The 26,960-nt window shown below is 40.3% G+C and overlaps 1 protein-coding gene across 5 annotated transcripts in view; it reads right to left on the reverse strand.

Annotated features, from left to right (window-relative positions):
* Window positions 1–26,960, reverse strand: part of RGS17 (regulator of G protein signaling 17) — a 68,555-nt gene that overhangs the window by 8,381 nt on the left and 33,214 nt on the right. For 2 of the 5 annotated variants that reach the window (XM_034428605.3, XM_087882852.1), the window contains exons 2-3: window positions 22,820–22,963; window positions 1,092–1,169 (exon numbers count right to left, since the gene is read on the reverse strand). In XM_034428605.3, coding sequence (XP_034284496.1) covers window positions 1,092–1,169; window positions 22,820–22,938 — 197 coding nt within the window. In that variant the 5' untranslated portion in view covers window positions 22,939–22,963. Of the gene's footprint in view, window positions 1–1,091; window positions 1,182–22,819; window positions 22,964–26,960 lie in introns of all 5 variants that reach the window. The other 3 variants (XM_034428602.3, XM_034428603.3, XM_034428604.3) reach the window with 2 other exon arrangements.

Here is a 26,960-nt window from a genome sequence, read left to right on the forward strand (position 1 = left end):
AGTAGCTCAGGAAGAGACACTGCAGTTGATATAAGCAAGCTCTCCCCCTTTTGAGGGGACAGAAATGGTGAATAAACAGGTCAGCCACAGGATATGATCCCAAGTTGCTTTTGTCTCCTTTAGATAAAGGCCTTCCCCCGCGGGCCCATCAGCTAAACAATGCCGGCTGGCGGGCCCACGGGGGAGGGCCTCCTCTGTGGCTGCCCCAGCTCTCTGGAACCAGTTACCTCCTAGGGTCCGGACCATCCCCACCCTATTGGCCTTCCGAAAAGCGGTGGAGACCTGGCTTTTTCGGCAGGCCTGGGACCATTGATCTCGCTCTTGCAATCAGGCGAGATCCGCCCATGAATGGTGTGAATGAGTTTTAATGTTTTTCATGTTTTTAATTTTTAAATGTTTTTTTATAATGATTTTAAATGCATTGTGAGCCGCCCTGAGTCTTCGGAGAGGGGCGGCATACAAATTGAATAAATAAATAAATAAATAAATAAAAGAAGTTGAGAGAACTTTATCTGAATGAGACAATAGCAACCTGGGATCTCCCCAGCATCTCTCTCTTTCTCTCTCCCCCACTCCCTTCCTCTCTTCATCCTCCTTCTCCCCAGCTCTCTCTCTCTCTCTGTCATATGTTCACTTATGACCATTTTACTTAAAAACTGAATTGGAATATAGTCGCTAAACAAGGAGAGAGTAAGTAAGAATGAACCTCAGCACTTTCCCCAGATCAGGGGTCTGCAACCTTAAACACTCAAAGAGCCATTTGGACCCGTTTCCCACAGAAAAGAAAACACTGAGAGCCACAAAATCCTTCCCGTGCCTTATTTCCTGCACAGCCACAAAACTAGCATATGTAGTTGAATTAAACATTCTGTTTCCTTCCGAAACTTTTCTTTTCTTGGATTTATCCATGGTTGGCCTGCCAGGGGTTGAAATGCTCAATAAATCGCATGCCAGCGGGTGTCGCACATTGGCGGTTGTGACGCATATTTTGAGTGACAGGGAGCCGCAGCAGAGGGGTGAAAGAGCCACATGCGGCTCCAGAGCCGCAGGTTGCTGACCCCTGCCTCAGACAATACAAATGAAAAACTCACCACTCTTCGATGACCTGGATGCTCTCCAGTTTGCTTGTGTGTGTCGGTCTTCCTGTGCTGTCCCCTCTGTCTTCATTCCTAACAGTGAGGCTGCAATGTAGTACAACACTTTATTTTGTCTAGAGAAAATTAATGTAAAGTAATGAATGTAAAACATATAAGACAAGCCAGAGCTTTAAGAGAAATGGCAGAATTAATGCGAGACTTTTCTGTGAGCAAGTGCAAACTAATGGTTGACTCCCCCATAAGAGGGTTCTCTGGTCTTGGAAGGCTCCCACTTAGAGTATTTCCTCAACTGTCATAAGATCAAGAGAAGGAGAATATGCCGTTTTTAAAATAAAAAAAAAATGTACAATTTCCATAACATTTCATTCAATAGGGTAATTAAATCTCTCCAATACATCTTTCTATCTGCCTTAAGTAAAATCACATGCATAGAAACATGCTGAGAAGGAAAAGGTATAGGTGTTTTATTATGCTCTAATTCAAGACTGAGTAGAAGAATTAAAAACCATTCCATAAATTCTAACTGAGGCATTTATTTATCTTTTGCATATTTTAATAGCTCTAATTTAGCAGTGCTATTAGTCAGTTCATAGCACTTCCGTTGCAGTGGCACTGGTCTATAATTTCCAAAATTTGAAGTCATAACATTTTCCTTCCTTTTCTTATGAAAGGGGCTTGGATTTTTTTTTTTTTATTCAGAGCTGATCCGAGCTTCTGAATAACTCCAATCCTTTATGCACAATACATTGCCTAATTTGTATTTTATATGGCATGCATGTATAACATAAGGAAATGACAAACACAATTTAAGACACGAGTCACTGTCCCTGTGCTGTGCCATTAGTTATCTTATACCAGGGGTGTGTCAAACTCAATTTCATTGAGGGCTGCATCAGGGTTATGTTTGACCTCAGGGGACCGGGTGGGCATGGCCAGGGTGGGTGTGGCCAGCTCAACGTCACTCATTGAGGCTCCGTTTCCGACCACAACGGCTTCCTGCAGGTCTCTGCCAGTGAAAACTGAGCCTGGGAGAGCTGCATGTGGCCTTCCCAAGCTCCGTTTTCATTGGCAGAGGACTGCAGGAGGCCGTCATGGCTGGAAACGGAGCCCAGGAGGCCGGCATATGGCCCTCCTGAGCTCCATTTTCGCTGGCAAAGGCACCACGGGCCGGTCCTTTGCTGTTTCTAGGGCGGGCCCACTGGGCAAATCTAAGCACCCTGCATGCCAGATTCGGCCTGTGGGCCTTGGGTTTGACACCCCTGTCTTATATGTTCTGGAAACCTCATAATCCAGAGAAGAGGGGAGAGACGAGGATCCTGGAGGCAGGATGGGAAACAGCTGCCTCAAGATGTAGTGTTAATCTTGAAAAATTATCTTCAGTGTTTTAATTAATGCTACGGTGGAACTGAAAGTTAAAGTGTTTCCGTGTTGAAAATTTGCTGAAGAGATTCCCTACTGACACAAATGCCATGTGTGGCATCCCCATAATAGGTCGAGACCAGAGCAAAAAACTCATGTTGCAGAAGGATAAAGTGAAGAACAAACCAACTGAGATCACAGAATAGCCAGCCACACATAATGTAAACATGTATTGGGGTTCAGCTGTTAAGACTTGAGGACAAGAAAAACCATTCCCAGTCTAAACTTATCCCCTCTGTGTCAAATGCTAAAATTGTGTTCAATGTATATCTGTAAGGAGTTAAATTATTCTCCAAAAAAGTAAAAACAAGGGGAAAAAGTACAATAGCATTTCCTCAGCAGTATGAGGAGCTTGTCAGAGAATGATTAATGACATTGTCCTGGGAATTAATCAAGTTATATATCATTTTAAATGAATAAAACATATGCCTCTAGGTGCCTGCAATTATTTTTAGATAGATATATATACTGTATATATTAAGATGAGAGGATTCCTTGGCAGAATGTACTCAATATATACTATGAAAATGATGAATACATTTTGATTCAGAAACTTTGCCAATACACATTTGTTTATTTTAATAATAAACTACTTCCCATTATTAGATCTTGATAATTTGAATATATTCATATTTTTATTATTGATATTTCTATATTACTTCACTCCAAACAGATTTGAGCAAAAATAAGCATGAGAACAACAAAACATAATGTTACCATCCAAAAGGAACCGATCCAAAACTTAACATGTCCTCAATGTTGTCTACCAGAGCAAGATATTTATTTCTCAGAAGCTAAACATGGAAGTGGTGTGGTCCATATCTATATGAGGGCATATTATTCACACGATAATGTCTTTGTCCAAAAGCCTAATTCTTTGTTATAAGTGATTTCTAATAAAAACCAAGAGTCAACATAGCTCTCGTGAAACATTTTTTGTGTTACAAAGAGTTGAGTTCAACTCAAAGGAAACGTTGCCCTCCACAAATGGATAAAATCACAGTCAAACAGGATGTATGGATGGCATGTTAATACCTTTAGAGTAACTGAAAATGAACAACACTTTTTATTTTCTAATGAGGAGGTTATGCATTGGAGAGGATTATAATCATGGTCTAGTGCACGCAGTAAACTGTAATTCCAAGATTCTTAACTTTTCTTTAACCCGTGCTATGCTGTGATTGAGCTGTGTGTGCTAGAATCTACTGTTCCATGAATTTTCTGAACACGTTCCGTCCTTCCAGGCACCATAATGTTGGTACACCATAATGCCATGGCCTTTGGACAGTAATGGAGATTTGGCAGTAATTCAGCAATAAACATAGGACTGTGAGCTCAGCCACTGATTCTCTAGATCCATGCCCCTCCTGGCTTGTTAAAGCGGGGTGTGTGTGTGTGTGTGTGTGTGTCGCCTGAGTGGGTTCTAGTGTAATTCTTTTAATGAGGGACTTTTTTCCTTCATCTCTAAAGGAGGCTTTGATTCACCCCTTCTTAAGAAGCCATCCCTGGGTCCCACCATATTAGACAATTTTCATCCACCTTTCCTTTTTGAGGATATGTGGTAAAGAAGGTGGTTTCATGACAGCCTCAGAGAACCAGTGTAGCTTGGCAGTAGCTAAAATGGAGAAATAGTGGTAATTTCAAGTTAAAAATAATTCACAGCAGTAGTGGGTTTCTACCGGTTTGAGTGAACCGGTAGTGGCGGCAGCAGGAGGCTCCGCCCACCCGCCCAGACATCATCATGGACGCTCGGCGCATGTGCAGAAGCGCCGCGCATGCTCCCAGATCTGAACCGGTAGCAAAGGTAAGAGGAACCCACTACTGATTCAGAGCATAGATACTGGATGCTTGAACTGTGAGATGACAACATTATTAGATGTCTTCAGGCAGGTTGGACAGCTTCCCCAATAGGAATGCTTTAAGTTGTATTCTTATGCTGGTTAGAGGTTTAGAATTGATGATCACAATGGATCCCTTTCTTCCAGGTCTAGAATTTTAATAATGTGATTAATAGTGCAAATTCAAGAAATCAACCATTCATGTTAGGTAATATGCATTTGACTGTGGGGAAATGCACACATTACAATTGGTTTCATTCATTTAGAGCAGGGGTCTGCAACCTTAAATACTCAAAGAGCCATTTCCCACAGAAAAGAAAACACCAGGAGCCACAGAACCTTGGTGGGTGTGGCCAACTTGATGTCACTCACTTCCACCAGTCACATGACTCCCACTAGCCACACCTACCCAGCCGGTCATTAGGGCAGAGAACCAGTTGTTAAAAAACACCAGGAACCACAAAATCCTTTTGACATATCTCTTTCTCCACTCCCTCTCTCTCCCCCCCACTCCCTCCTCTCTCTCTGTATCTCTCTGTCTCTGCCCTGGCCGCTTCTCCATCCCCTTACCTTCTCAAGCCAGGTGAGGAGTGACTGGGAGGGGAGGGCAAGGGGTGGGGCCAGCCAGTGGTGGGATCACCTGACAGAGAGCCACAGCAGAGGGCCCAAAGAGCCGCATGCGGCTCCGGAGCTGCAGGTTGCTGACCCCTGATTTAGAGTGATTTTGTTGTTGAACAAACAAATTAAAAATCTGTTTTTAGAATTGTAACTTCAATAAATAGTTAGCATGGCAACATATTGGAGCCCAAATCATAAGTTAATCATAAAGAAATATGGTATGAAAAGTGCTTATTGAATGCTGATACCTTCATATGTACAAGGAGTATAAAAAAGACCCTATAGACTGTGTGTTATAAACACTACATGAACTGCTCAAATTGGTTATCATTTTCTTCTAAGCACTTGCTTTTTCCTTTGAATTCTTTGAAAACTTCTAAATACAATAATATACAATTATATCATAATGTAAGTACAATTATATTATATAATATAATAATATAATACACCCTGTGTATTACAAGAGAAAGAATAAAAATCCAAATTTGTGGACTATAATAAGCAACTCAGATAATTGGCATCATATGTCAAAATATTTAATAGCAATATATTCAGCTCTGTTTGCAACCTTCTGAGGTTTGTTGATCTGGTCATGTTTCTTGGTCTGGATTACTACTATCATTGTGGCCAATTTTTAAAAAATATAAGTGGATGTGGATGCATTGGTGTGAAAAGTAGCAGTAGTGATTGAGAACAACAGGGGATAGGTAGAAAAAATAAAGTACTTAGAATATGGATGTCAAACTCGTGACGTCTCTTTGCCGTCACGTGACGTTTCACTATGTTTTTCCCATTTGCAAAGCTGAGGTGGGTGTGGCCTGTACATGACGCATCCAGCCTGCGGACCGCCAATTTGACACCCCTGACTTAGAAAAAGGGCTGAATATGCTTGTTTTGTAAGCAGATGGATGTTAAAATCCATCCTTCTGCCGCCGATAGCCTCCCACCGACCAGTACGCGCCCACAGAGAGGGACTCCTCAGGGTGCCGTCAGCCAGGCAATGTCAGCTGGTGACCCCCAGGGGGAGGGCCTTCTCTGTGGCAGTTCCTGCCCTCTGGAACGATTTGCCCCCGGAGATACGAAGGATATCGGATCTCCGGGTCTTTCGCCGTGCCCTGAAAACTTTTCTTTTCCATCAAGCAGGGCTGGTGTGAACCCCCTCCCCCTTTTTTAGTCTTTTTAGTTTTTAGTTTTAAATTGTCATGGGGTTTTAAATTGAACTGTTTTAAATTAGGCCAGTTATATAATTCTTTTAACAATTTTAAATTTTGTATCTGCATGTGTTTTAGTTCTGGCTGTTCACCGCCCTGAGTCCACTAGGAGAAGGGCGGTATACAAATTTAAATAAATAAATAAATAAATAAATAAATAAATAAATAAATAAATAAATAAATAAATAAATAAATAAATAAATAAATAAATAAAATGTAAAAAAACTGCTTCCTGGGTGAAGCTTGTACCTTGTGACTATTGGCATTCCCTGAGAAAATTGCCTTCTGGGGGATTAAGATATTGAGCACTAATGCACAGGTACACTAAATGTTAACACTTTGTGAATGTGTGTGTGTGTGTTTCCATGCTTTTTCTTGTCAGAAGGTAATATCTTAGGTAAATACTTTTGTTTATTTTATTAGTCTATGGCTCTTTCTCCCATGAAGAACGGGGAACGTCCCAGAACAGTATACAAAAGCAAAAACCGGAAACAATTCAATAAAATAATCTACAGTTTAAAAAAAAAGTATGCTGTTTAGCTGTTTAAATATTTAAAACAAAATTCAATTAAAAGGCAGGTGGGTTTGGGAGCGGTTGTTATCCTGCCTAGTTGAACAGGATCTTAAGCTGTTCTTTGACAACCAGACAGGATAGGGCCTAGCTGAACTTCTCCCAGGAGACTGGCAAATAGACATATTTCCAGAGTGTAGTAGAAAAGTCATGGTCTGCTTAAAGGAAACAAGAATTGTGATCAATTTTGGCTTGCCAGTCTCCCAAGTTTCAATTCCAACCACTGAGCCTTAAAGACGATGCCTAGATTGTTTTCTTTTCATTACCCAAACTAGATAACATCATCAGTGCTGGAAGAGAGTGGAGTCTGCTCTTGTTTTATATTTTAGTGGCTTGCCCTATCGGTCCTATTGCCCTATTAGGAGGACAGTCTTGGGTTTTTTTTTATTGGTCTGTTTACTGTTAGCTTATTCGATAGTTCTTTGATTGGGATATTATTTATTTCCCATTTATTGGTCTGATGTTAAACATGGCATTAATCTCTGCTTATCTGGGTGTTGATTACTGATGGGAGGTTGTTTTGATCTCCTCTCCCCCTTTTTTGGCTTGTTGATTGTCTTTTTTGAATGATAGATAAAGTTTATGTCTATGTGCCCATTGATGGCCAATTTGTCAGTGTACCAGGCTTCTGTACCATTTTTGGACTTGGCTTAGTCTAGAATGGTCACAGTTCCCCAGATGAAACTATGTCAAAGTCTGTCCATGTGTTGTAAAATTAAAGAGATTGCCTTAATTGATTAATTTTATCAGCCTTGAAAGCTTGGAGCAGGAGCATAGGCTGAAGGGAAAGGGATGGAACTGCTGTGAAACCTGGCAGGTTGGCCATGAGGAAAGTACTTGAGCAGTAAGAAAGGTAACGAGGAGTCCCATTGTCCTTCCCTATCCATAGGGGTGGGCTCCTGGGGGTTTGGCAGGGTTCAGGCAATCCTCTAGCCAAGGATCGCTGGGGTTCAGCGAACCCCCAAATGCCATCCCTGACTGGCCATGCCCACCCTGCCCTGCCCCATCCTGCCCACCCCACCATGCCCCTCCCAGGAGTCCCCACACGGCCCGTTCATCATTCCAGGTAAGTGCAGGGGCTGCACAGAGGTTCTGGGAAGAAAAAAACCAGGCCCACCGGAGGTTCTGGAAGTCCAGAAACGGGCCTGTTTCCGGACTCCGGAGAGCCTCTGGACATTGGGGGAAGCTGTTTTCACCCTCCTAGAGGCTTGAGAAAAGCCTCCGGAGCCTGGGGAGGGTGAAAAACAAGCCTTCTGGAAGTCCGGAAATGGGCCTGTTTCTGGCCTCCAGACCCCGGCGGAAGCAGTTTTCGCCCTCCCGGAGGCTCGAAAAAAACCTCTGGAGCCTGGGGAGGGTGAAAAATGCCCTCCCCCACGGTGCACGCATCTGACTAGGCCATACCCACCATGGCCACGCCCACCCAGCAACGGGGCAGCGAACCTGAGACATGTGTTTATTGTAGGGATGTAAGTACAGGTTGAAATACATGTTTTTTGGAGGCTGGTTGCAATTGTCTCCTACTGACAGATGCTCTTACACAATTTCTTTCCAATACTCATTCAACTGAATGAATGAATGAAACAAATGCAACTGTGAAGGAAAAAAAGAAAAAGAAAAAAAACCCTGGGCCACTGAGGAGCTTAAATGAAAATAAACATACATTATATGAGACAAAGTTTCTTTAAGCAGACTCGTTGAGTCTGTGCCTTAAAGGAGTTATTTATATTCTACCAGATTTCTAAGAAGGGCAAAATCTGACAGCATTGCTTTTTTTTAACGGAGAGATTTCATAAGTGTCTTGGAGTATAAGAAAAGAGGCAGTCATGAAAGACTTGCCTAATTCTACTGTTTCCCAAAATAGTACTTTAGTTCCAAAATTCAAGACTGTTATTTCTGCTGTAACTGACATATTAAGCTGATTCAGAATGATATGTGGTTAGACAATAAACCTTCTGCAAGTCGGAAATTGGGCTGTGAGATAATAAATTAGTCAAAAGTTTCATATTTCACCTTACACTGCAGGGGGTTGGATGGTAATTTTTCTTTATCTGGTCATAACGCACTAAGCACTAAATTCTGCTCAGCCATTCAATAAAACCAGATGTGCGTCCCTATGAAACTCAAGACTTTTATTTTATTAAGTAGTGATTTCTAGCTTCCCTGCTTCCAGATATTTAGTGCCCTAGTTCCAAGTGTTTAAAAATATTGAATTGTTATTTATACTCCTTTATAAGCAATTCTTAAAAACAGTGTCATAAGTAGAAATCCAAACCAGTGAATAAATATTAACCAGATAATCTGGTCTGATTTAACTCTAAATGTTTAAAAGCAGATGGTAATCAGAAACAGAATACCATGGTCAGGTTTCTGAATTAAATGTGTTAGGTCAGGGGTCAGCAACTTGCGGCTCCGGAGCCACATGTGGCTCTTTGGGCCCTCTGCTGTGGCTCCCTGTCAGGTGATCCCACCACTGGCTGGCCCCACCCCTCGCCCTCCCCTCCCAGTCACTCCTCACCTGGCCTGAGAAGATAAGGGCGACGGTGGGGGATGGAGAAGCAGCCAGGGCAGGGAGATACAGAGAGAGGAGGAGAGAGAGAGACATAGAGAGATACAGAGAGGGGGAGAGAGGGAGGGAGGGAGGGAGAGAGGGAGGGAGGAAGGGAGGGGAGAGAGAGAGATGTCAAAAGGATTTTGTGGTTCCCGGTGTTTTTTAACAATGGGTTCTCTGTCTTAATGACTGGCTAGGTAGGCGTGGCTAGGGGGGGTCATGTGACTGGTGGAAGTGAGTGACATTGAGTTGGCCACGCCCACCCAGGTTTTGTGACTCCCGGTGTTTTCTTTTCTGTGGGAAACCGGTCTTTGAGTATTTAAGGTTGCAGATCCCTATGCTAGATTATTACAGATAGTCCTCGATTTATGGCCACAACTGAGCCAAAAATGTCCATTGCTAAGCAAGATGGTGGTAAAGAGAGTTTTGCCCCATTTTATGACCTTTCTTACCATAGTTGTTAAGTGAATCACTGCAGTTATTAAATTAGTAACACAGTTGTTAAGTGAATTTGTCTTCCCCATTGAATTTGCTGATCAGAAGGTTGCAAAAGGTGATCATATGATCCTGGGACATTGCAACCATCATAAATACACGCCATTCATCAAGCATTTCAATTTGTGTGAAAATTTAAATTGAAAATTGTAAGTGTGAAAAACGATTATAAGTCACTTTTTTCAGTACTGTTGTAACTTCAAACAGTCACTAAACGAATGGTTGTAAGTTGAGCATTGGCTGTCTTTCTGAAACTACAAACCAGAATCTAAGGCATTTATTAGCATCTAACATCCTAAGAATTAGGGCTGGATTATGCTATTCACACATGCTTTGTGAGTATATCCCTCTATTTCTCATTTAAAGATGTTTACATTAGATTTTTAATGTTGGTAGTATTATATTACTATATCGTAATTAGTTTTAAAATACTAAATCTAAAAACTTTTTTTTTTTAAATTAAAAACTAAACCTAGAAGTAAAAGAAAATTTTCTGACAGTGAGAGCAATTAATCAATGGACTAGCTTGATTCCTGGTTGTGGGTGCTCTATCACTGGAAGTTTTCAAAAATAGACTGGACAACTATTTGACCAGGATGGCATAAAGCTCTTGCCTTGATCAGGGGGTTGGACTAGAAGACCTCTGAGTTGCCTTCCAGCCCTATGATTCTAGACAAAGCTTCTGGATGTTCTGGGCATTGGAAACAATATAAATGAAATAGAAATAAAGTAAATAAATGGTCTGCAAAAATGATCCCATAATACTATCCAAAAAAAGACATAACATTTAATTAATCAAGTGTTATGACTTTCCATATTCCTGCAGAATTTAAGCAATTACATGCAGAATTCCCACACAACCATCCATTGTGGTGATAATCAAGAATCATGGTTCTTCAGCAAAATTGGCACCTAATGGATTTTTGGATTGGGCCTCTGAATTGATGCAGATCACATTGCTTAGAAAGCACAAATACAGCTGTCTGCTTGGGGATTCCTAACAAAATGTTTTTGAATAGCTCAGGGTGTAAAACTCGCAGCCCATGGGCTGGATGCGTCACATGCTGGCCACGCCCACCCCCAATTTAGCAAAGGGGGAAAAGTCGTGATACGTCATGTGACAACGTCATGACGATGAGAGTTTGACACCCCTGGAATAACTGGTTTTACAAAAATGCCTCAGAGATATTAAACCACAGCATGCAATTTCTTCAGTCTTATTGTGAAAAGTGCCCATGAAAGACAAAAAATTAAAAACTAATCATTCACATCAGACAAAATAATTTAACATTTTAATCATTATCGCCAAGCCCGATTTCTCCATTTTAAAAATGCCTTCCAGAAAACAGTTCCTCCATCAGGACTTATTGTATATTTGCTGAGTAAATATTTGACAGGTTGGATGACTTATAGGCTATCAACCTTGGACACCGCACCCAAGTTGTGGAGAGTTTCTCAGTAGAAAGATCAAATTTGGCTCTGAATGTAATCATTCTGATTCATGCCTAAGAAAACACCACCAGTATGTTTGATGGGTTCAATTTATTAGGAAATCATAAATAAATATTTTGGTCACATTAAGTTGATTGATTCTAGGAATGGCACACGAATGAAAATAATTGAAAAGTAGCAATTGTTTCTGGAAATATATTCTATCTTTAAAGAAGCTATAGATGGCAACATACCAAAAGAATTCTTAAGGAGCTCTGTTTGGGTTTTGTTTTTTATAGGCAGGGAACATGTTCCCTGCCATATCTTATAGCTTCTTGACCTGTTTTTTTAAAAAGTGAGACCAACAATGTGATTCTCCTACAACCAGAAAAAATTCCTTGGAAATGATTGTTCAGTGAACACCTGACAATGGATTCATAAGGATTGCTCCTTCAGTTCTTCTAAAATCTTGCTTCACTCAAAGTAGGTTTGTGCTCAATAGGTTGGGTTCTTAGTTTTAATGGGTGTAGCAAACCTGGCCTCTGTGTGTGTGTGTGAGAGAGAGAGAAAGGTAGGGGGATGTACAATGTGTTTGCACCTCAGGCGTTTCTACAGAATAGTAAATACATATGCTGCAAATCCTGATTCACATCCTCATTTTGCAACTGGTAACACTTAACAACTTTGCTGAATGAAATCCAAGGATACTATATCAAAGTACTAAGCAGTCAGTTCACCATGTCCAGTCATAAATGTCAGCCAACATCACAGCAGCATTTTCTCATCTTCTCTATCAAATTGCCAGTCAGGCTGCTGCTTTATGATTCGCACAACTGCGTGCTCTTGCCAGAGGAAGAGGCCTAAATCACTGGATGCCTTGAGACAGATCGGATTAAAAGAAGCTGTGAGAAAGTATGGGAGGGTTCCAAATGGAAAACTGAGGAAGTAAGTGACATCACATGCATCATGACATCATCAGTGTTGTAACCTGTATGTATAGATATATCAGTGACACCTCTGTATACGTCTCAACCCAAATAAAATGTGATGCCTGAATTGGGGCGATTGTATAATAAAGGCTATCTGTGCAAATATACATTATCAAGGAAGTACAAACACTTGAGTTTCTGAGGGAAACCAGCACCAACTGAATTATGTTGCTTTGGAAAAGCCTGTTCACTTGATTTAAAAAAATATCATAATGAAACCTATATGGAAGGAACTCAAAGGTTTCAGCAGTTATATGTAACATATACATGCAGTATAATAAAATACTGGAGCCTGAAAATTAATATAGATAGTGAAATTTCAATACAAGAAAATAGTGAGGAAGCCACAGTTTCCTTCCTTCCTTCCTTCCTCCCTCCCTCCCTCCCTCCCTTCCTCTATTCTTTTCTTTTCGTTTTTAAAAAAAAATTCTGAAACTTTAAAAAATTGGGTATAATTGTCAAACATGTCCCAAAATTGCTTTTATTCGCAGTTAAACCCATAAAAGGGAAATTACTCCTTTTAATAAAATACTTATATTTGTGTAACGAGGTCAGGAAGAAGTGCTTTCAGATTACCAAAGTGATGTGAGGGAAAGAAATCAATTTTTATTTTTGGGTTTTATGGCAGCTGCTGATTCCAAATTCTTAGTTCACTCCTGGAAGCTGTTGGGATCCCGAGTTCCAACACTGGTATGCTACCGTTATAGGCCCAAAAACATCCATTCCGGAAGCTGGCTAAAAAAAAAAAAGTCATTTGGAAAGCTAGGGATCCTCAACAAATTTAGAAAAACTGCAATTTCACATCGTACAGCTAAATGTCAACCTCTCTCCTTCTTTCAGTTTTTTTTCCTTTCAGGATTTTGAATAATACTTTGTTTTGATCATAGCAAAGCTCTACAAACATTATGTGAGAAAAATTTATGCAAAACCTTTATGCAAAAACTCTTATTTGCTACCTGAGAGTGGTTCCTCTCTTCATTCAAAGAAACACAGTCATTTCTTCCTGGAGCAGGCAAAATGGTTATTAGATGTTGGCATGGGTTCAGGAAGGCCAACGCAATATGAATAGCGAAAGAAAGGCATCAGCTGAGGAAGGAGGCCCAGCCATAGGCCAAAAATACAAGAAGATATTTACCATCTTGGACTCCCCCTCCCCCCTTTTTTAATTTGATTTATATGCCGCCCGTCTCCGGAGACTCAGGGTGGCTTACAATGCGTTAAGCAATAGCTTTCATACTTTTGTATATTTACACAAAGTCAGCTTATTGCCCCCATAATCTGGGTCCTCATTTTACCTACCTTAGAAAGGATGGAAGGCTGAGTCAACCTTGAGCCTTTCTTTTTCTTTTTCTTTTTCTTTCTTTTTCTCATTGGTTGGCTGCTTGCCATTAGAGAAATAGGGAGTGCTGTACATCTTCTCACACAGTAGGAATAAGAAGCTGAGTCTTTCTAATCAAGATGAAATGAAGATGGCCTGTTCAGTGGTGAAATCCAATTTTTTTTACTACCGGTTCTGTGGGTGTGGTGTGGCTTGGTGGGTGTGGCAGGGGAAGGATACGGCAAAATCCCCATTCCCTCCCCACTCCTGGGGGAAGGATATTGTATAATCTCCATTCCCACCCCACTCTGGGGCCAGCCAGAGGTGGTATTTGATGGTTCTCCGAACTGCTCAAAATTTCCGATACCGGTTCTCCAGAACCTGTCAGAACCTGCTGGATTTCACCCCTGGGACTGTCCATCTAGTTGTTTAAGCCAAAGTTAGTTATTGTTGGGGAATAGCTATGATACAACTAATGCCTGTGGCTACCTGTAGAATATGGGCTGAACCATTTTGTTCTGTACTTTTTAGTGCGGTGTCAGGAAGAAAGCGGAAGACAAACACATCCTCATTTGCTCCCTCTTGATTTTAAGCATCACCCCAGCTAGGAATGAGTGCAGTATTACCAGACAGAATGACAGGTTATGTAATTGTATATGGGAATGACCAGGAGGAAGCCTAGATAATGGTGTGATAAACAAAATCTGAGTCCAAAGGATGAATGTGTTGGAGAAATCATCTCAGAAGGGACCCTCCTTAGTTTTGGGGAGAACAAAGACAAGGGAGGGGTGGGGTACCTTCAGACTTGCAAAACTGTCAGTCCTTTGAGGTACTCCAGACAAAAAGCACCAAGCATGAGTTGGTGAAACTACCTTTCCTATAAGGTTATAGTAACAGTAATCAGAACAGAGGGGACTCCTCCCCCTCTCTTGAGTTTACTCTCCCAAAACCAGGGAGGGTTCTTTCTGAGACATTTTCTCTGACCCCATCCCTCTTTCCATTTCAGATTTTGTTTATCAGACTTGTCTAAGCTGTAGATTTTCCTCCTGTCTCCCAAGGCCATTCCCACATACTGTTGCTGATTGAGTGGCTACAACTTTAGCGGTTGCTTTAGAGGTTCTTGCTTCCCTTGAGGAAAAAATTGCTACTAAAGCTGTCATCCTAACTCAGGGGTGTCAAACTCGATTCCATTGAGGGCTACATTAGGGTTGTGTTTGACCTCAGTGAGCCGGGGTGAGTGTGGCCATGGTGGGTGTAGACAGCTCAACATCACTTGTGTTGGGGGTGCCTATGGTGGCCCGAGAACTCTGCCAGTGAAAATGGGTTCCTAAGCTCCATTTTCAGCTGCCATGGTCTCCTGCAACCCTCTGCCAGCAAAAATAAATAACTTTATTGTCATTGTACGTGTATACACAGTATACCCATACAACAAAATTCACTTACCACCCAAAGACCAGGTCCAACACACATAATAATCCCCAAACACACTCCCACCCACCACAATTCCCCACCCCTAAACCACCCAAACATTCACACAACAGACCAAGTAATACTGTCCAACAGCTCACTGATGGTGGCCCTTTAGTTCATTGTTGAGTGCAATTATAGCTCTGGGATAAAAAACTATTCAGAAAACGTGTGGTCCGAGTTTTCATTGTTCTGTATCTTCTACCAGAAGACAACAGTCCAAAAAGATTGTAAGCAGGATGGGAAGAGTCTCTGAGAATGTTATGCAACTTTCTCAAACAGCGAGATTCGAAGATGTCATCCAGGGCTGGTAGCTGGAGTCTGATGATACTCTGGGCAGTTTTAATGATTATCTGTAGAGCTTTTTTGTCCGCTACAGAGCTGCTCCCATACCTTTCAAGAATGCTATATGTCAGGACACTCTCAATGGTGCTGCGATAGTAGGACAGAAGTAGATGCTGAGATAGATTTATCTTCCTGAGCATATTCAAGAAGTACAGCCTCTTCTGTGCCTTCTTCACAAGCATGTTAGCATTCATAGTCCATGATTGGTCCTCCGAGATATAAATGCCCAGAAATTTAAAACTACCCACCCTCTCCACCTCCTCACCATTTCTCTGTTACTAAAGTCTTATATTTTTATTATTTCTGCCTCATTTTTAGGGATAGACCCCTCCGTATGAAAAGTATACTCTGATAGCTGGTAAGGAAATGAAGATATAACTTCATCATCCAGTTTAGTGACTGAATAATTGAACAATGTCAAACATGCAAATCAGCACAGGAAATAAAAGAACCATTGTTCATTCTACATATACTGCCTTTCCAGAGTCAGGAAATGTTAGACACATATAGAAGTGGTCAATCATAACATTCTCTCACTTTCAGCCTCAAATCTCTAAGTTAATTGTACCAAGTGAATTGGTAGTTGGGAGGGTACAGGTAATATATAGACGGAATACAAATACAAAAGACGTAATACTTCCTTAGTTGGTTAAATCCACAAAAATGCTGAAGAACCTTGATTCAATAATGAATGTTTTCCAGCCAGTAGAAGATGAATAAGAAGGATTATTTGCCTTTTTTAAAAAATGAAACCATCTTTTTGCTTTGTTCTTAGCTTCCATGACTCAGTGTACCTTACTGCATAAATAGTCTAATAGTTTCCTAATATCAAAACAATTTAAAAGATAGAATAAAACAGAGGCTTCCTTAAATGGCAAAACTCTGTCCACACATACCTAGTATTTCTATTCATGGCATCAAGGTACCATCCACTAAAGAAGGTGTGAATTATTTAACTATAAAGATAGAACAGTTCATTCTCATTCTGACTGAAACTGTGGCTGGAGTGAAACTATTCTTTCTATTCTGCCAATCCAACTCTCAATCAAAAGTTTACTGCAGAGATACAGCATTAGGCTGAATCAATAATATCGCTCAAGCATTCAGCATACCCTTGGCTCATTTGTATTGCTCCCTAGAAATGTAGCTATTAAAGTCTGTCTTCTGATTAGCAATGTATTTTCCAATTCCTTAATAAACATGAACTTGCAAATTCCCACTGCCACTGATTAAGACAGGAGGAAGTGCTCCAAAGAAATAACTTCTCCAAGCTGGCACTTTCTAGATGTATTCAAAGTTATTGTGTCAATTGTGGGGTTTATGGGGTATCCAGATGGAGAAAGGTGATTTGAATTCTGCTCCAACAACAAGTTGCTTTTATCTTTTCTTGCTTTCTTGGTCATTGAATCTATGTGTCTTAACCCATCAGAACTATCTTCCGTGAACATCCTTAAACCATCCAGATTGGCTTGCTTTTTGGATACACAGGTAAGCCCTCCCAATGGCAGGACAGATCTGGTGCTTAATTTCACACACCCTGATGAGGATATAAATCAGTGGTGAAATTCAATTTTTTTTACTACCGGTTCTGTGGGCGTGGCTTGGTGGGCGTGGTGTGGCTCGGTGGGCATGGCTTGGTGGGCATGGCAGGGAAAGGATACTGCAAAATCTCCATTTCCACCCCCCTCCAGAGGAAGGATACTTCAAAATCTCCATTCCCTCCCCTGGTATTTGCCGGTTCTCCGAACTACTCAAAATTTCCGCTTCCAGAACCTGCTGGATTTCACCCCTGATATAAATATCTGGATGCCCATTGGATGGCAACAGAGATGAAAAAAACAAAATCTCTGCTGCCATTTAGTTGATAACTGGATTTTTGCATCCCAGAGAGTCCTATTCAACTTTTTTGAAGATAGACGATAAGGGGAGAGAAAAAGCTGCTCCATTTCCTCTACCAGTAAGATTTCACCCTTTCCTCATCTCTCTTTTCCTCTTGGCCCCCATCTGACTTCATGTCTAATGCAGAACTAGAATTCCAAGTCTCCCACTTTCTAGCTTCATGGCTTTAATTACTCCACCAAATTGGCTCTCCTGAATTCCTTTACCAAGGAAAAGGAATTCCTTTATTTTAATTCTTCAGTTCCCAACTTAGAAGGACTGACTACTCAAGCATGGTCTTCAATTGGCATCATCATATTCTTAGCTGAAACAACATGAATTAAAAATAAAAAGTATAGGCACATCTGGTTTTAAAACAACAAAACAACAGACCAAGAAACCAGCTTTAGATCTAATCATGCTAGGAGTCTACAGATTCCAACGACAAGGTATTAGGACTGATATCAGTGACTAACCTTTATTTGTGCAATACAATCTCTACACAATCTATGGAGATTCTCAGTCATCCAGGTCATGGTTGTCCCAAAGGTGCTTTTTCGAGAGGCAACTGGACTTTCCATTTTTTCTTTGAAGACATTTTGCTTCTCATGCAAGAAGCTTCTTCAGCTCTGACTGGATGGTGGGGAATGGAAGGATTTATATTCTTTGCAGTCAGCTGGTCATTTGCATCCTTTTAGAGAGTCATTGAGGTTACCTGGAGGTTTCTCTGTGTCACCCCAACCACCCAGTCAGTGCTCAAGAAGCTTCTTGGATGAGAAGCGAAACATCTTCAAAGAAAAAGCAGAAAATTTTCTCTTTCAGGTTTTTCAAGTTGCCTCTTGAAAAAGCATATTTGGGACAATCTCTACACAGGTGTCCGTGGGGTGGGGCCCCAAAAGCAACCGTGGTGGCTAGGAGGGTGTGATCATCTGATTTTTAATCCATGTTAAAACTTTTTTTTTTTACTAAACTCTGCAGGCATCCTTGTCTTTCTAGTACATCAAGAGCATTGTATGTGCTACAGAAACTCTGCATTCTTTCCCCTAGGTCTGTAGGCACCTGCACCAATCAGAAATAACCCGAGCAGCTGCCTTTTTGCTGGAGCTGGACAGCCCAGAGTTGGAGAGTTAAAACAGATCAGACTAGCCTTCCCCAATCTGGTAAATGTCAACTGGGTTAGATCTGTACGTTTCTATAGATACATTATTCTTCCAATTTGCCATGTATATGTCATAATAAATATAGCAGCCTTTAGAACTAGACTGAGTTTTCATGTTTGGACTTAGTTCGCAGGTCTGTGTTGTATCATTCTCAATCTACCGTATCCCTTAGCTAAAAAAAAATACTGCATCTCAAACATTAGGGATGAAAGATAACATTACAGGTAGTCCTCGACGTATGACCACAATCGAGCCCAAAATGTATGTTGCTAAGTGAAAAATTTGTTAAGTGAGTTTTGCCCCATTTTGTGTCATTCCTTTTCTACGTTTGTTAAATGAATCACTGCGGTTGTTAAAGTAGTAACACCGTTGTTAAATGAATCTGGTTTCCCCATTGACTTTGCTTGTCGGAAGGTCTCAAAAGAGGATCACGTGACTCCGGGACACTGTACCCGTCATAAATGTGAGTCAATTGTCAACTATCTGAATGTAAATCGCATGGCCATGGGGATGCTGCAATGGCAATAAGTGTGGAAAATGGTCATAAGTTAATTTTTTTCAGTGTCGTCGTAACTTTGAACGGTCACTAAGCAAATTGTTGTAAGTTGAGGACTACTTGTTTTAGGTTTTCCAAGGTATTTGTCCTTAAATTCTTTTTTTTTCCTTTTTTTACTGTTTTGTCCAATTTGGTTCCAAGAATTGTCAGCAGTGGTATTTCTATCACAACCTTGAATCTACCCTACTGATTTTCTAGAGCATGGAATTTCACTGGGAGATTGTCTGAATCCTGAAAAGAATTTTGTATAAATGTACACAGTATTAGTGTTGACAAAAAACACACACACTGGAGCATTAGGAAAGTAAAGAATGATGGTATGTGAGCTCTGAATATTTGCAAGTTTGTATATAGACAGACATGTGGTATTTTGGAACCTTGCCAATATAGCTCTTTAAGAACTCCATGCTTCAAAAGTCCCAGTCAAGAATTATTAACATAAATAAATTAAGTCTGCTTTTAAAGAGTAGTGGAAATATAATTTAATTAAGCCATTAATCCTTGGCAGTTCTTATATCATATAGTATAAAGAGAATACACAGGTATGCTCCAGTTACAACTGTTTGTTTAGTGACTCTTCATAGTTACAAAGGCACTGAAAAAAGTGATTTACGACCATTGCAGCATCCGCACAGTCACATAATCAAAATTCAGATGCTTGGCAGCTGATTCACATTTATGACGGTTGCAGTGTTCCAGTATCATTTGTAACCTTCTGACAAGCAAAGTCAATGGGGAAGCCAGATTCACTCAACAACTGTGTTATTAATTTAACAATTGCAATGATTCACTGTGGCAAGAAAGGTCACACAATCGGGCAAAACTCACTTAACAAATGTCTCACTTACCAACATACATTTTGGACTCAATTGTAGTCATAAGTCAAGGACTTGTTCCCAACTTAACTTGCATTTAAATAAAAAAAAATTCACTCGCTGTCATTTAAAGGTGATGATCTATGCCCCGACTCCCTTTCCGAGAAACAATTGATACGATCTTGGATAAGTGATATACAATGTGTTGATGTATTGGAGATGGTACCCAGATCAGGTTTGGCTTTGTGGTGAAACAGATTACGGCTTAATTCACATATTTAGAGAAGCTTCTGAAATGCAGTCAGATAGGAAGTCCAGTTTTCCAGAAAGGCAGTCCATTGTTAAAAAAGCAACTCTGGGAAGAAACCTTGTAAAACATGTGCATAACAATTATCAGGCACTACATCCCCATTTATCATCTACAAGAAATCTGCCCGCTGCATCCAAAGACTTATGGGAGGGAGTCATATTTTGAAAAGCTTTGGGGAATGCTGATCAGAAGTGGGATGGTCCGTGAACAGCCTATGCTGATAAACTGGTCATGTCTAGGCAATCACAGAGTACAGCTGCCGCACCAAAGTTCGGTTCTCGTTGCAAAATCTTGTGTTTCAGCTCACACCTGAGATTTTATTAAGCGGAAGAGTGACAGCCTAATCTCCATAGGTCGTACCTACTGTCACTATTCTCTGAATGTGGATGTGGAGAGTGGATTTGATATCCTCTGAATCCAAAGGGGGAAAAAAACTGTGCAACTTAAATTACCATTCCCACCTCACCCCATCTCTGTGTCTTAATTTGCACCTTTCACATGAAGAACAAGCAAGGAAGAGGGACGAAACAACGGAATATTACCGATGTGAAAGTAAACTTTCACTCATAGTAGATTCTTCTTTTTTTTTTACGTAACTGGTATTTTGAGTAGCAAAAATTATAGAAGGGGAGCCCATAATGTGTTCTAACAGCGAGTATATACAGTAGATGTATATTCCAAAAGGTTTCTTATTAATGGGAAGCAGAACTCTCACAGACAGTAGAAAAGAAAAGAATGTGCTTTGGGCTACTCCTGACTCAAGTCTCTTTCACGGAGGTTCTGGGAGCTGGAGGGCACACAATTGGGGAGGTTCTGGGATCCTCATCAGTGGTGAGTTGCCTCCTGTTCGGACTGGTTCGCAAGAACTGGTAGTAAAACCGGCGGGAGGCTCTGCCCACTGACCCGGATGTCATCAGAAGTGATTTGCGCATGCGCGGGCACGATGCGAGTCGGTAGTAAAGGTAAAGAGAACCCACCCCTGATCTAGAGGGCACCAGATTGGGGAAGACTGCCATAGTTTCCCATGAGGAAAATATTCCATTCCTATTTAGTCAGGAGAAAATAGAAGGTTGAACTCACTTATATTTTGGGATACTTTTGGACCTGATGTCCTCAGACATGGAGAATGAAACCTATTTACACAGTCTTGCTCTTTCATCTAGGCACATATCTAGTGCTTTGTTTCTTTTATAGCAAAGATGGAAGAACTAGAAACTATTGGGATTCCCCCCCCCCCACCTCTCCCTCTCTCTCTCTTTTCTCAAGTGAGTGTTGATGCCTGGTGACTTTTTGGTGGCTGTCCTTGCAAGATTTTTCAGTAGTGGTTTGCCATTGCCTCCTTCCTGGAACTGAGGGAGAATGACTGGCTAAAGGTCACCCAGTTAACTTCATGCCTAAGGAGAGACTAAAATTCACACAATTTCCAGCTTGGGGCCTTAACCATTACTCCATACTGACTCTCTTTCTCTCATTTTCCAACTTCAGTTTTTACTCTCTTTTCCCTTCTCTGACAATCCCTTCACTCCCTCCCTCCCCAACCAAGAAAACTGCTGGAGAAGGAACAAATTGCTCCTGCCAGGGCTCTGAGCTGATTTTTGGCAGAGGTCTTTCAAAACTGGGCTGAGAGCTGTATAAAATTATGCTGGAAGCTGCAGCTTACCAGCCCCAGTGCAAAGAAATTTTGGAAATGGAATTTCACAGAAAGAGAGAGAAGGTTATGTCAGCTGTATGGAACCCCTCAGCAAGTGAAGTAGCTGTATAAATTCATGCAGCCTTGTTGATGTTGTTAGACTGTTTCACACGCATATAAATCTTGTTACATTAAAGTTTTATATGCTTTAGTGACAGGCACCCTGGACATACTGGAAATATCACATGATTATCTGAGGTTATTTTAAAAACAGAAAATAAACACTGATTTCAGCCTCAGATTTCCTGAGCTGGTGATTCTTTTAGGAAGAGCTGAGTAGCAACAATTTTCCTGGCCCCGTCCCCATTAAAATGATGGCTTTTTGCCAGTTGAAGAATCTCGGTGGAATTTGAATGTTTCCAGACTATAAATATATTTTGTAGGTTATTCATCAAATTATCAAATAGTAATAAACAGGATGATCCTTCTCATATTTGCCTTTCATTCAACACGCACTGGCTTTCCCTCTGTTCCTCCTCATTCCCTCACATAACCCCACCTGCACTCCAACAATTGGAATCCCTTCAAAAGTCAGAAAACTTAGCATATGTTTGCTAAGCTAGACCCAAACTTTCTCCCCTTCTTTGTGAGAACTCAGTGGGAGTTATCAGATAATTATTTTATGACAACATGGCAATATTAAGAAGATCATAGAAGGAAGACTGATCAAATTCCTCAGGTTTTAAGGCACCTTACAAGTGATCTAATTTTTAACACAATAACAATTAATAAAGCCAAGTTATATACAAAGTGTGAAAACATCAAATGAAGCCTCCTTTCTCAGATATGTATGTATTCTTGGAGGTAGCAATGTTCTTACTGTATCTGGACTGCCAACTAATCACATTTTTGAAATCACACAAAAGTCACAATGAACAAAAACTTAAGGAAAACACAGGGGTTTTTCACAATTCAGCACCAAATGAGCACTTGTTGTGCAATGTCTTTTATATGGAGAACATCCCTGTCCCCTCCCCCCAACTAGTTTCTGCATCAGACAACTGATGGTTTGGAGCTGCCATATAACCTATGGAAAGAGTACAAAAGAGATGGCATGACATACCATGAACAGCTGCAACAACAGCACCAGCAGAAGCAACACGTGTTGTTGGCCCTTTGGTTTCCAGGAGCTTGAGACACAGCCGATGTTCCTTCATTTTGGGACTGTTGCCTTTTTCTCATCTCAGCTACTTCAGCACCCCTGTGGCTACAAGAATGTAGACATAAGAGAAAATCAAGGGAATGCAGCTAAACACATCCCAATAGCTCAGACCCACCTTCAAGCTCAAAACTACAGATGCCATCAACCACAGCAGGGTTTAAGAGATTTAACAGAGGCCAAATTTAATCTCTGTAGTTTTGCTGTCCCTAATTAATAAAGTAGGATTTCCTTTGGCAGAAAAAAGGAGGGAAAATTGCAGTGTAGTAATCATAAAGGACCTCTATCCTTGAAGGAAATGTTCCAGGAACCAAAAGATTTTCCTTTCTCTTCAAATACTTTCATGTCTGTGGGGAATAAGGCTTGGCAGCATTTATCTACCCACTGGACAGTTTTACCTTTCTCCTAATTCAAGTTTTGCCCTTCAGACCGAGAGAGCAAGAATTCAGGTTTAAGGACATTCTATCCATCCATGAGATGCTTGGAAGATGGTTCCTTCCTTCCCCAAAATAATTACTTTGTGTGGATATTGGGATTGGGTGAAGCAAAAGGGTGACATGGCAAACTTCCTTGCCTGCCCAGATGTTTTTGAAGAGCAGGGCTGGGATAGGCAAGGTGATCTTCCACAGAGATCTTGGACTTCAATTCTAATCAGCCCACCCAATGGCAATCAACTGTGAGAACAAAAAGAGCCAAATGCCTATTGTTGGCCCAGAGACAGTGAGATTATTAGGCTTTGAGATTCAGACTGCAGAATTTAACTAAAATCCTTCACAGGTTCTTTCTTATTATTCAATATTCATTTAGCTTCAGGAGCTCTTTTTCTTATTCATAATTTCTGAAGTGCATCTCACAGTTTATGTAACACTAGGTAATATTTAAGACAAAGTGATAAAACTGTTGTAGCATTTTGCATTTTCTGTTCAGAAAAAGAATTGTACTGGAGATACCCAGATGTAGGCATTGTTTACATGAAACGTGACAATGAGCAACAGAAGAGTATATCTAATATCTAGGTAATATAGGAGATTATGGCATTGTACAATTCACCTTTATAACATGTGAAATGAGATGTATGCTACTATCTAGGACAGGGGTGTCAAATTCATGTCATCACGGCAGCATCATGTGATGTATCAGGACTTCCCCCCCCCCTTTGCTAAACTGGGTGTGGGCATGGCCAGCACGTGATGCATCCGGACCGTGGGCCAAGAGTTTGACAGCCCTGATCTAGGAACTCTGTTCTGCCAAATCCTTGGCTATGTCATTGTTACTATTACTACAGGCAGAATATGATATTTGTTCAGATTCTGGTGGTCTATACATGAATCAGATGAATGATGCATAGGTCTATATAATGAAGGTAACATTGTTTAATTCTGAGTATCCCTGCTGCCTCCCTCATCGCCAAATTATGAAGCAGGATTCTCCTGTCTGAAAGAAAAAAATCTGCATTTTTTTGGGTATCCTTTAGAGATATCCATAATAGTTAAACTAGGTTAAAACCAATTAAGTGTTCTCTTAATTGGTTTCAGTAGAAATTTGTCAATAACCATATTCAGTATATCATGTTATCATATGTTCCTTTCTGTCTGGTCCAATATATGTCTTCAATATTTAAGGAAACAGGAAGACCATATTTAGAAGATCCAATATATTACTTGCTGTCTGGAGCCTATGCAAATTTATGAATGATTTAAAAAACCCATCAAGGATAGATGGATGAATAGATAAAACAATTTCCTACAGTTTGTATCCATGTGTACTTATGCCCCAAATTATACCCTACTTATTTCAGTAGTCTAAATCTTTATATGACTTCTACTTTAGATGGGTCCAAAGAATAGATCGAGTGTTTATGGGCAACATATTGATAGTGAAACAACCAAGAATTTCTATTTCTCAGAGCACAACTGCACATATCATTTATTCCAGCAACATCCTCTATTAGTTGACACTAATATTGGTATTGTCATTTCTACTTAGAGGAGCAATCAATCAGCTGAACCACTGATGGACACCATTAAGCAGAAGCAAGTTAGAGAAAACGTTATTATTAATTTCATTTATAGACCAAGATTGTTTTGTGGTCCTTTATAATTAAACAGCAAGCTGCCCTACGAAGCATAGTTCACTGTAAACTGCATAGAAGCTGCACAGACGCCTGCTGCCATATTTAGGAATAATTAATTTCCACATACTGCATTCTGCCCGTAAAAGTAATTAGCATGGAACGATCCCTGTGGCCTTGAAACAATGTCATGAAATGGAATCTTGACAGTTATAGGACTGCCACCAGCACTGTTAACCTATATATTCACGCATGCTCCACCCTCCTCATTAACACTCACAATTCTATGACTAAGTGTAAAGTGTAAAGACCGTAGCCAGGGCCAGTTCTACAATTGGACAGAGTGTAGCAATTGTTTCAGATAACAGTTGCTGAGAAGCCATAAACCCAGTGGTGGGATTCAGCCAGTTCACACCACTTTGGGAGAACCAGTTGTTAACTTTCTGAGCAGTTTGGTGAATGGGTTGTTGGAAGAAATTATTAGGGCAGAGAACTGGTTGTTAAATTACTTGAATCCCACTACTGCATAAACCCTTTCTCACCGAAAGGGTGAGAAATTGTGCATGCCAGAAAGTCCCTCTTGTCCATTCCATTACACAAATAAGTTATTGCCTCTGGGGGCAAGGGAAGATGCTTTTTATTGCTAAAGCTGCTGATTTCTCTGTCTGAAGCAGCAAAATGTCTTGAGATGATCATGATTTCGGCTGAAAAATCTGGTTCTGATGCATCATTGATTTAATTTTTTATTAAAACTGAAAACAGGACAATGGCCAACAGGTTAAAATTGAAAGCAAGGCAATTTAGGATGGATATTAGGATATATTTCCCAACAGAGCAGAGAAGAAGAGTTGTGGTTCGTTCCTCTGAAGATTTTAAAATTTATTTAGTGGGTTCCTCCAATGAGCAGGTATTGGACTAAATATCAGTAGGCTTATATATCGCTTCACAATGCTTTACAGCCTCCTCTAAGCAGTTTACAGAGTCAGCATATTGCCCCCAACAATCTGGGTCCTCATTTTACTGACCTTGGAAAGATGGAAGGCTGACACAACCTTGAGACAGTTAGAATCAAACTCTGACAGTGAACAGTGAGTTAGCTTGCAATACTGCATTCTAACTACTGTGCCACCGCCGTGGCTCTTGCACTGCTCCACACCTTCATAAATTCTATGATTCTATGATTTTCTGTATGAGGATAGACAACTTACTTCAGGTGATTTGAATTACAACTGTTATAAATTCCAATAGTCAGGAACTATGCAAGTGGCATCTAAAACATCCTGATCTATGCACTTCTATTTTCTACAGCCAGTGCCCATAATTCCTTTTGTAGAAAACTGTGATATAACCTGACCTGTATTTTGATTATAGCATCATTTTACCAGAAACAGCATCAATTACCGCATGCAAACAGAAAAAAAAAATCACGAATAAAGGCAAAAAAACCAGAGAAAATTCAACGTGAATACTGATTTGATTCATTCCAAACCATCAGCTTAGATTGATTTAGTTAAGATTTCCAAACTAATCTAGAAAAAGCCATTGTTGTTGCATATACAAAATTATCTGAATTGATTCTATAGAATCTTATTTGATGATTCAGATCAACTATCCAATTCAATTCAGAAAGCTGGTTTGATTTGAAGATTTGATTGGACCTTTGACTTGAATATCTAAACCAATCTACATTAGGATATAGCCTTAGCATTTATCTTCTATTCAACCCTTATTACATTCATTTTCCAAAGAAGTCAAAGACCGGTAGTGCAATATTATTTTAACTCCAGATTAATCCCAGTTACTTCAGTCCAATTCTAATGAATGTGTCCAGGATTACAATCAAATGTAGTATTCCTACTCAACTTATTTAACTTCAGTAGGGTAGCCATTGTTCTCTGACCATTTTAAATCAAGTTCTCTCCTCTTTTGTCAATTAGATTCTAAAGAACCATTAGCAAAGCTTGTCAATATTAA

The sequence above is a fragment of the Pantherophis guttatus genome, chromosome 1 (assembly GCF_059756535.1).
Source record: "Pantherophis guttatus breed Tessera chromosome 1, ASM5975653v1, whole genome shotgun sequence".
NCBI lineage: Eukaryota > Metazoa > Chordata > Lepidosauria > Squamata > Colubridae > Pantherophis > Pantherophis guttatus.